The following is a 10805-nucleotide window of genomic DNA, read 5'->3' as shown; positions in this document are numbered from 1 at the left end:
AACTCCCAGTCCTCTTCCTCGCAATACACCCCAACTCCCAGTCCTCTCCCTCGCAATACACCCCAACTCCCAGTCCTCTCCCTCGCAGTACACCCCAACTCCCAGTCCTCTCCCTCGCAGTACACCCCAACTCCCAGTACTCTCTCCCTCGCAATACACCCCAACTCCCAGTCCTCTCCCTCGCAGTACACACCAACTCCCAGTCCCGCTCCCCGTCCACCACAGGGAGGGTTCCCATTGTTAGGAGGACATGTTTATTAACCTCACATTCCTTATTACAGTTCTGTCCTTGGCTGACGCTTCTTTTCTGGACACGGAGCAGCCAATCATCTTTAAGAACAATGATCGCAGCTTCGGACACCAGGTCGCACAGCTGGGAAAATGGTAAGAGAATGAATAAATCTTGTACTGGCCGCTTGTTATCCTCTAGCTTGTTCACTCTTGCTCTGTTGATTTGCATTCTGGGAAGTGTCATCTTTAGACTTGGCTCTGTACAGTCATCTGATGTAGGAGAAATTAACTGCCCCCCCTGCATTATAGAAGGGGGCGTCTATAGACAGGGAATCGGTGGATGGTACCGCTAGAACCAGCAGAATTGAGTGAATGCAGCTCTGTGAAGACTCTGGATTTTTTCTTGTTTTATTGTATAATCACATTGGATCACAGTGGGGACGTGACTATCGTACTGCGTGAGACGGATGCAGGTTCTAGAAGCTCCACTTACTAACATATTATCCAGCGCAATTCGAGCCGCTAAGACCACCCACCCACCATTGAATGACTGCCCAAACGCCCCCAGCCTTTGTCCTATATAGTGTGGAGTGTTTTTGGGACATTTTCCAGCTGCAGCCTGCTAAGCCGCGGCCTAGATTTCTGTCTGACGTTCTGCTGAACGGCCTCCCGGCCGCCAAGACTGACCACACCAGGCCTTTCCATGACAGAAAAAAGGGGAACTCTTTCCTAGAGCTGTGTACCTGCTGGAGCTTGCTCTATTCTGCCGAGGCCCTCTCTAACTTGCCGACTGTGACCTCCATTTCCCGCTGCCATATCCCTGGGAAACCATACAGCCGGCAGGCCTGACACCATCTGGTCTCTCCATGGTGGCGTGGGTGGACCTCCACCCTGGAGCCGTTTGCCCGCTGGCACCTCCTCTACATTGCTGAGGCCTACTCCAGCCTACCACATTACGGCTTCAATTTCTAGCTGGACGGCCTCCTGACAGACAACATACCCCACATCTCCACCTCTCAGATCAAACGGAGCACTGATCCCAGCCCCCTTCATTTCCCTCACGGCTCACACTGTGAATTTCGGACACACTTGTAGCGGCGGTTCACAGTATTACAGTATTCACTTCAATGGGAGAAGGCTGTAATAATGTGAGGCACCGCTACAAGTGTGTCCGCGATTCAGTGTGAGCAGTGACTGGAATGACCTGAAAGAAGTGCTCATACGAGCGCTGCGGCCCCTGCAACATAGCTGCTTGATGGTGGTCCGAGCTGGGACCCTGACCAATCAAAAAATGATGGCCTATCCTGATGACAGGAATCCTGAAGATTAATCTCAGCCAGAGACCACAGCATTTAGGTTACATTTTTTCATCAATTTTATTACAGCCCTTGTTTATGATGAGAAGACTGACCTCTCACCTGTCTGCATTGTCTTGGAGGAGATGGCTCATTTTTACACGTGTTTTGGGACTGTCCGGCTATGCTTGGCTTTTGGACAGAGGTCATGGAATTTATTGAACTTAAAGTAGGTCTCCCATGAATACTGAATGCCAAAATGTCTTTGCTCCAACTAGTAGAAGAGCTTATATACCCTCTGCCATCCACATCTCTTATGGTGCTGCTCTTTTTTATGCCAAAAAACCCACCACGCACTGGAAGCCCCCAAGGTGCCTGCGCTACAAGCCTGGATCCCAATGTATTCTAATCGTCCTCTTTTTTTAGATTTCATATGAAGGAAGAGGTTACCCAGACAAATTTACTACAGCATGGTAACCCTGGATAGGTAACCCACATACTGGTCATCAGTCCTCAGTGGTCTTATCTGCTAACCTAGAAATTGTTCTCCTTGGCAATGACCACCCCTGTGTCTCCTGGTCCTCAGTCCTCCACGGGGATCTTGTAATGGGCGCAGTAGGGCTCGTCCACACGTAGTGGAATTGCTGCGTATATCCGCAGCAGATTACAGTAGCAGCAAAGTGGGCGACATTTAACAAATCCCATCCACACGCTGCGTAATATTCTGACCCGAAATTGACCTGCGGTGCGTATTTTTTGTCAATTCCTGCTGCGGAGAGTGACTGAATTGCCGAGTTTTTCAGAGGAGATGTCACCATCCCCCAACATTGAGAAAAACGCAGCCAAATCCGCACCATTTTCTGCAGTAAAAAAACGCAGGAAATTGTGAATTTTTTCCGCAGTGGAATGTCTGATACTTTCAACGGGATTGATGCAGAAATTTTCTGCAGCGATTCCGGTACGTGTGGACGAGCCCGAACTCTTCTGACTTCCTTTTTTCTTTTTGTGTAGTGAGAACCGTATTCAGGGTTTTATTGTCTGTTTTATGTCGCATTATGACTGTATATTCTTGTACTTTTCCTTATGAATTGACCTGGTGTATTTGGCCACCTGTGTAACCCCCTTATACACGCCGGCTGGATTATATACTCTGTGTACCTTTATTATTTCGAGGTTTTAATAAAATGTGCCTTTAAAAAAAAAAAAAAAACATTGATCACTGGATGTAATGAAGCTTTTCCGGAGGGGGGCAGTGTAGTAGAGGGGGAGAATATTTGATGTATTTCGATATTTTGTGTCTCACTTCCTAGAGACAATAAACAATCAATTCTGTTACACAATAAAACATGGAGTATCCTGAGGGGGTTCATCCTTCCTATAGACGCTGTGAGGACAGTATCTGCTACTTATATACTCAGTATATACTGTATATAACATACGAGTTAACGTCTCATTCCAGGGTGATCGTCAGCGCTCCCCGCTATTCAAACGCAGCAAATAAAACCGGTCAGATATATCGCTGTGATCCTGGGACCACGAGCTGCTCTCCGATCTCAATCACTGGTAAGTACAACTAACACCACATGGCAGATATTTCCCCTCCGACTGGTGCTCCAGACTCACAGATTATTGCCCCGTGTCCTCTCTGCTGCATCATCGTCACAGAAATGAAATTGAAGAAAAACAAGATTCTGCCCCTCACCTCTTTACTTATGTTTATTACACATGAGCAGCGCGGCTAAACGTTTCTCAAAGCTTGTACTGGATGCTGCAATCTATCAGCAAGCAAAAGACAAGAATGAAGCAACGACAAGAGAAGATGATGAACAAGCAGCAGACAAGAAACGGAAGGAAGGCCATGGACAAGTAGCAGACAAGAAACGGAAGGAAGGCCATGGACAAGCAACAGACAAGAAACGGAAGGAAGGCCATGGACAAGCAGCAGACAAGAAACGGAAGGAAGGCCATGGACAAGCAGCAGACAAGAAACGGAAGGAAGGCCATGAACAAGCAGGAGACAATAAACAAGCAGCAGACAATGAACAAGCAGCAGACAATGAACAAGCAGGAGACAATGAACAAGCAGGAGACAATGTACAAGCAGGAGACAATGAACAAGTAGCAGACAATGAACAAGCAGCAGACAATGAACAAGCAGCAGACAATGAACAAGCAACAGACAATGAACAAGCAGGAGACAATGTACAAGCAGGAGACAATGAACAAGTAGCAGACAATGAACAAGCAGCAGACAATGAACAAGCAGCAGACAATGAACAAGCAGCAGACAATGTACAAGCAGGAGCCAATGAACAAGCAGCAGACAATGTACAAGCAGGAGCCAATGAACAAGCAGGAGACAATGAACAAGCAGCAGACAATGAAAAATCAGGAGCCAATGAAGAAGCAGCAGACAATGAACAAGCAGCAGACAATGAAAAATCAGGAGCCAATGAAGAAGCAGCAGACAATGAACAAGCAGGAGACAATAAACAGGCAGCAAACAATGAACAAGAGGAAGAGGAAGACAATGAACAAATCTTTTTCTGTCCATATAAGAAGTTAGTAAGGCAGAATAGTCTTTTTGATGACAGATATTTAGACTTCAGAAGGTGATTTGCCATTTTGCATATTTTTTTACTCACGTTAAAATTTATTTAAAGCCACAGTACCCCTTAGAATGATGTCATATGTGGACGCACCTCAGTATTTTCCATGTCTTTGAATTGCAGAGTCTGATGATGATGTCAATATTTCGCTTGGACTCTCAATGGCAGCAAGGGAGGATCCTGGTCAGTTACTGGTATGTCCAATGTCCCCGTCTTTGCCTTCTTCTTTACATCTTAGTGGGGGGAACTGTCCACATCAGGGTCCGGTCGCACCAGGGTCCGGTCGCACCAGGGTCCGGTCGCATCAGGGTCCGGCCACATCAGGGTCTGGCCACATCAGGGTCTGGCCACACCAGGGTCCAGTCGCACCAGGGTCCAGTCGCACCAGGGTCCGACCACATCAGGGTCCGGTCGCACCAGGGTCCGGCCACATCAGGGTCCGGTCACATAAGGGTCCGGCCACATCAGGGTCCAGTCGTACCAGGGTCCGGCCAAATCAGGGTCCGGTCGCACCAGGGTCCGGCCACATCAGGGTCCGGTCACATGAGGGTCCGGCCACATCAGGGTCCGGTCACACCAGGGTCCGGTCGCACCAGAGTCCGGCCACATCAGGGTCCGGCCACATCAGGGTCCGGCCACATCAGGGTCCGGTCACACCACTTGTATGTTACCCTTAGAGGAGTATACATTTAGGAAAACAAGTATGTGCTGCTGGTAGTCATCATGTAAAAGACCTCCACCGGGATCTCTGCACGCCACCTCCAACAGCTGGCCCTCGCCTTACAATATGAACTGTATATCATTTATGATGATGATGATGATGATGATGTGCAGATGTATATAAAAAAATGTGTGTGACCGGAAATAGTTCACAACCCACACAGGTAAATCCTCAATATTCCTCATATGCTTCACAGGTGTGTGGACCAACCTTACAAAGAGCCTGCGGACAGAACATATATGTCAATGGACGATGCTACCAGCTAGACAAGAACCTAAGAGTAATTGGCAATCTATCTGCACCACCACCAGGTATCGCCCACTATGTCCAGTAACGGGATCATGAATCCTATGTAGCTTCTCTCCCAGTACATTACTACTAACACAGAAATTAACTGGGCATTGGGTGACATGTAAGGCTATGTTCACACGGGGTATTTTGCCGAGTTTTTTTACGCGGGCAAAACGGCCCGAGAACGCCTCCCATTGATTTCAATGGGAGGCGTCGGCGTCTTTTTCCCGCGAGCAGTAAAACTGCCTCACGGGAAAAAGAAGCGACATGCCCTATCTTCGGGCGCTTCCGCCTCTGACCTCCCATTGACTTCAATGGGAGGCAGGAGAAAGCGTATTTCTCGCTGTTTTATGGCCGCGGTGCTCAATGGCCGCGGGCAAAAAACGGCGCGATAATCGCCGCGAAAATCGGCGTGCAGGGAGAGGAATATCTGCCTCAAAGTTCCAAACGGAATTTTGAGACAGATATTCCTCCCCCAAAATACTCCGTGTGAACATAGCCTAAGGTGTAATGAGCTGGGCATTGGGTGACATGTAGGGTGTAATGAGCTGGGCATTGGGTGACATGTAGGGTGTAATGAGCTGGGCAGTGGGTGACATGTAGGGTGTAATGAGCTGGGCAGTGGGTGACATGTAGGGTGTAATGAGTTGGGCATTGGTTGACAGGTAGGGTGTAAAGAGCTGGGCAGAGGTTGACATGTAGGGTGTAAAGAGCAGGGCAGTGGATGACATGTAGGGTGTAATGAGCTGGGCATTTGGTGACATGTAGGGTGTAATGAGCTGGACAGTGGGTGACATGTAGGGTGTAATGAGCTGGGCAGTGGGTGAAATGTAGGATGTAATGAGCTGGGCATTGGGTGACATGTAAGGTGTAATGAGCTGGGCAGTGGTTGACATGTAGGGTGTAGAGAGCTGGGCAGAGGTTGACATGTAGGGTGTAATGAGCTTTGCATTGGGTGACATGTAGGGTGTAATGAGCTGGGCATTGGGTAACATGTAGGGTGTAATGAGCTGGGCATTGGGTGACATGTAGGGTGTAATGAGCTGGGCATTGGGTGACATGTAGGGTGTAAAGAGCAGGGCAGTGGATGACATGTAGGGTGTAATGAGCTGGGCATTTGGTGACATGTAGGGTGTAATGAGCTGGACAGTGGGTGACATGTAGGGTGTAATGAGCTGGGCAGTGGGTGAAATGTAAGGTGTAATGAGCTGGGCAGTGGTTGACATGTAGGGTGTAGAGAGCTGGGCAGAGGTTGACATGTTGGGTGTAATGAGCTTTGCATTGGGTGACATGTAGGGTGTAATGAGCTGGGCATTGGGTAACATGTAGGGTGTAATGAGCTGGGCATTGGGTGACATGTAGGGTGTAATGAGCTGGGCAGTGGTTGACATGTAGGGTGTAGAGAGCTGGACAGAGGTTGACATGTTGGGTGTAATGAGCTGGACAGTGGGTGACATGTAGGGTGTAATGAGCTGGGCAGTGGGTGAAATGTAGGGTGTAATGAGCTGGGCATTGGGTGACATGTAAGGTGTAATGAGCTGGGCAGTGGTTGACATGTAGGGTGTAGAGAGCTGGGCAGAGGTTGACATGTTGGGTGTAATGAGCTTTGCATTGGGTGACATGTAGGGTGTAATGAGCTGGGCATTGGGTAACATGTAGGGTGTAATGAGCTGGGCATTGGGTGACATGTAGGGTGTAATGAGCTGGGCATTGGGTGACATGTAGGGTGTAATGAGCTGGGCAGTGGGTGACATGTAGGGTATAATGAGCTGGGCATTGGGTGACATGTAGGGTGTAATAAGTTGGGCATTGGTTGACATGTAGGGTGTAATGAGCTGGGCAGAGGTTGACATGTAGGGTGTAATGAGCTGGGCAGAGGTTGACATGTAGGGTGTAAAGAGCTGTGCAGAGGTTGACATGTAGGGTGTAATGAGCTGGGCATTGGGTGACATGTAGGGTGTAATGAGCTGGGCATTGGGTGACATGTAGGGTGTAATGAGCTGGGCAGCGGTTGACATGTAGGGTACAAACAGCTTCGCAGTGGTTGACATGTAGGGTATAAACAGCTGGGCAGTGGGTGACATGTAGGGTGTAATGAGCTGGGCAGGAGGTGACATGTAGGGTGTAATGAGCTGGGCAGAGGTTGACATGTAGGGTGTAATGAGCTGGGCAGTGGTTGACATGTAAGGTGTAATGAGCTGGGCATTGGGTGACATGTAGGGTGTAATGAGCTGGGCAGTGGTTGATATGTAGGGTGTAATGAGCTGGGCAGTGGGTGAAATGTAGGATGTAATGAGCTGGGCATTGGGTGACATGTAAGGTGTAATGAGCTGGGCAGTGGTTGACATGTAGGGTGTATAGAGCTGGGCAGAGGTTGACATGTAGGGTGTAATGAGCTTTGCATTGGGTGACATGTAGGGTGTAATGAGCTGGGCATTGGGTAACATGTAGGGTGTAATGAGCTGGGCATTGGGTGACATGTAGGGTGTAATGAGCTGGGCATTGGGTGACATGTAGGGTGTAATGAGCTGGGCAGCGGGTGACATGTAGGGTGTAATAAGTTGGGCATTGGTTGACATGTAGGGTATAATGAGCTGGGCAGAGGTTGACATGTAGGGTGTAAAGAGCTGGGCAGAGGTTGACATGTAGGGTGTAATGAGCTGGGCATTGGGTGACATGTAGGGTGTAATGAGCTGGGCATTGGGTGACATGTAGGGTGTAATGAGCTGGGCAGTGGTTGACATGTAGGGTACAAACAGCTTCGCAGTGGTTGACATGTAGGGTATAAACAGCTGGGCAGTGGGTGACATGTAGGGTGTAATGAGCTGGGCAGGGGGTGACATGTAGGGTGTAATGAGCTGGGCAGAGGTTGACATGTAGGGTGTAATGAGCTGGGCAGTGGTTGACATGTAAGGTGTAATGAGCTGGGCATTGGGTGACATGTAGGGTGTAATGAGCTGGGCAGTGGTTGATATGTAGGGTGTAAAGAGCTGGGCAGAGGTTGACATGTAGGGTGTAATGAGCTGGGCATTGGGTGACATGTAGGGTATAAACAGCTGGGCAGTGGTTGTTTGTAGGGTGTAATGAGCTGGGCATTGCGTAACATGTAGAGTGTAATGAGCTGGGCATTGGGTGACATGTAGGGTATAATGAGCTGGGCATTGGGTGACATGTAGGGTGTAATGAGCTGGGCATTGGGTGACATGTAGGGTATAATGAGCTGGGCATTGGGTGACATGTAGGGTGTAATGAGCTGGGCATTGGGTGACATGTAGGGTATAAACAGCTGGGCAGTGGTTGTTTGTAGGGTGTAATGAGCTGGGCATTGCGTAACATGTAGAGTGTAATGAGCTGGGCATTGGGTGACATGTAGGGTGTAATGAGCTGGGCATTGGGTGACATGTAGGGTGTAATGAGCTGGGCATTGGGTGACCTGTAGGGTGTAATGAGCTGGGCATTGGGTGACATGTAGGGTATAATGAGCTGGACAGTGGGTGACATGTAGGGTGTAATGAGCTGGGCATTGGGTGACATGTAGGGTGTAATGAGCTGGGCATTGGGTGACATGTAGGGTGTAATGAGCTGGGCATTGGGTGACATGTAGGGTGTAATGAGCTGGGCATTGGGTGACATGTAGGGTGTAATGAGCAAGGCAGTGGGTGACATGTAGGGTGTAATGAGCTGGGCATTGGGTGACATGTAGGGTGTAATGAGCTGGGCATTGGGTGACATGTAGGGTGTAATGAGCAAGGCAGTGGGTGACATGTAGGGTTTAATGAGCTGGGCATTGGGTGACATGTAGGGTGTAATGAGCTGGGCATTGGGTGACATGTAGGGTGTAATGAGCTGGGCATTGGGTGACATGTAGGGTGTAATGAGCTGGACATTGGGTGACATGTAGGGTGTAAAGAGCTGGACAGTGGGTGACATGTAGGGTGTAATGAGCTGGGCATTGGGTGACATGTAGGGTGTATTGAGCTGGGCATTGGGTGACATGTAGGGTGTAATGAGCTGGACATTGGGTGACATGTAGGGTGTAATGAGCTGGACAGTGGGTGACATGTAGGGTGTAATGAGCTGGGCATTGGGTGACATGTAGGGTGTAATGAGCTGGGCATTGGGTGACATGTAGGGTGTAATGAGCTGGACAGTGGGTGACATGTAGGGTGTAATGAGCTGGGCATTGGGTGACATGTAGGGTGTAATGAGCTGGGCATTGGGTGACATGTAGGGTGTAATGAGCTGCTCAATAATTCCTGGTGAATTAAACCCCTTGGATCTCCGAGCACCGGATCACCCTCCCCTGACCAGAACTTCTATTCTCACCTTTATAATGATCAGTACTTGGCTACAATGATGATAATATGTCGTTTCCTCAGTGTGCAGTCTGGATATTGTTATCGTCATCGATGGTTCCGCGAGTGTCCGAGCAATGAACTTCAGAACAATGTTGATGTTTGTGATCCAGATGATTTTATCCTTGATGCCGTCGGATACGCAGGTAACATGCAGCGCATGCAATGTCTTCATTAAGACCGACCCGAAGACAATATAAAGCAATGCCGCAAAATAGTTTTTAATATCTTCCTTCTGTGCTGAGATCTGATTAGTTGAAGTTCCAGGCCCAAAGCCTGAGGCTGCACTACTGAGAGATTCCGATGAAAACCTGTCCCCCTACTCTGTCAGGTGCAGGGTTATACTGAAGACACCGTCCACATCAATGTAGGAACTTGATGACAGAATTTGTTGGTAAATCAATGTTAACACATCCCAAAATACAGCAACGTCCACGCCGGAGTCTGTATCAGGCACGTGCAGGTATATATAGTGTCATCGCCATACACAATGTGAACATTATTATCCTCCCCAGTTCAGACAAGTATCAAATGCATGAATTAATTGACAGGAATAGAAGAAAAAGATCGACACAATTATTATGAACGTATCAGGACCGCGCGCCTATTCCGACCTCCGAGGACTTATTGTCGTTTATATAACGGTATGTTCTCCCGTCTCATCGATTGACACCAGGCGCTAAAACTTCCAGTCAGGAGCATTTCTGTGTTAACCCCGTGAAGGAGGTCGGTGTTTAATAATAATTCTGCTCCTGTGACTTCGTTCCTTGACGCGGACTTGTGACAGTTGCAGCAGTATTTGTAGTGCACGTTCTCTGTGAATAGTCCGGCTCCTGGTTCTACAGTCACGGCTGATATTTAATTCTTAACCCTCTTGACATGATATTGATGAGCAGTAGAGGAACCTTGTTGGAATTGTATTTTCATAGCGGTTGTTTACACGATCACGGTTGGCGCGCTCACAGTAAGATTATACTCCACCTCGGAGACGTGTACGACGTAATGGAAATGGTCCCCTACTATTGGGGGAAAGCGTTTCCCCTCCTCCATGACATTGTGCTGTCAACAGAAATTCCATTGGCTGATGATGGTTTCTTCAGTGCGCAGATGCTGGAGATGGTCCAGACCCGTGCGCCGATTCGCTGATGTGCGACGCATGTAGGTTGTGCACTGGTTAATGGGAGACGCCGACTCAGATGTATTGGTGTCAGTATGGCTCCGTCCTGGCTTCCTATGAAGGCATCTATGTAAAGTTATTCTTACACTGGCCAATTATTGGGCAAACGAGCGTTCACATAACGAT

At 48.6% G+C, this 10805-nt stretch overlaps 1 protein-coding gene across 1 annotated transcript in view; it reads left to right on the top strand.

Annotated features, from left to right (window-relative positions):
- Positions 1-250: 250 nt before the first annotated feature.
- Positions 251-10805, top strand: part of LOC142656728 (integrin alpha-M-like) — a 101559-nt gene continuing 91004 nt past the window's right edge. Inside the window, exons 1-5 of the mRNA XM_075831655.1 lie at positions 251-384; positions 2986-3089; positions 4259-4329; positions 5053-5167; positions 9527-9648. Coding sequence (XP_075687770.1) covers positions 251-384; positions 2986-3089; positions 4259-4329; positions 5053-5167; positions 9527-9648 — 546 coding nt within the window. The remainder of the gene's footprint in view (positions 385-2985; positions 3090-4258; positions 4330-5052; positions 5168-9526; positions 9649-10805) is intronic.

Source organism: Rhinoderma darwinii, chromosome 6 (genome assembly GCF_050947455.1).
Source record: "Rhinoderma darwinii isolate aRhiDar2 chromosome 6, aRhiDar2.hap1, whole genome shotgun sequence".
NCBI lineage: Eukaryota > Metazoa > Chordata > Amphibia > Anura > Rhinodermatidae > Rhinoderma > Rhinoderma darwinii.
This window is presented reverse-complemented; position numbering and strand designations above follow the sequence as displayed.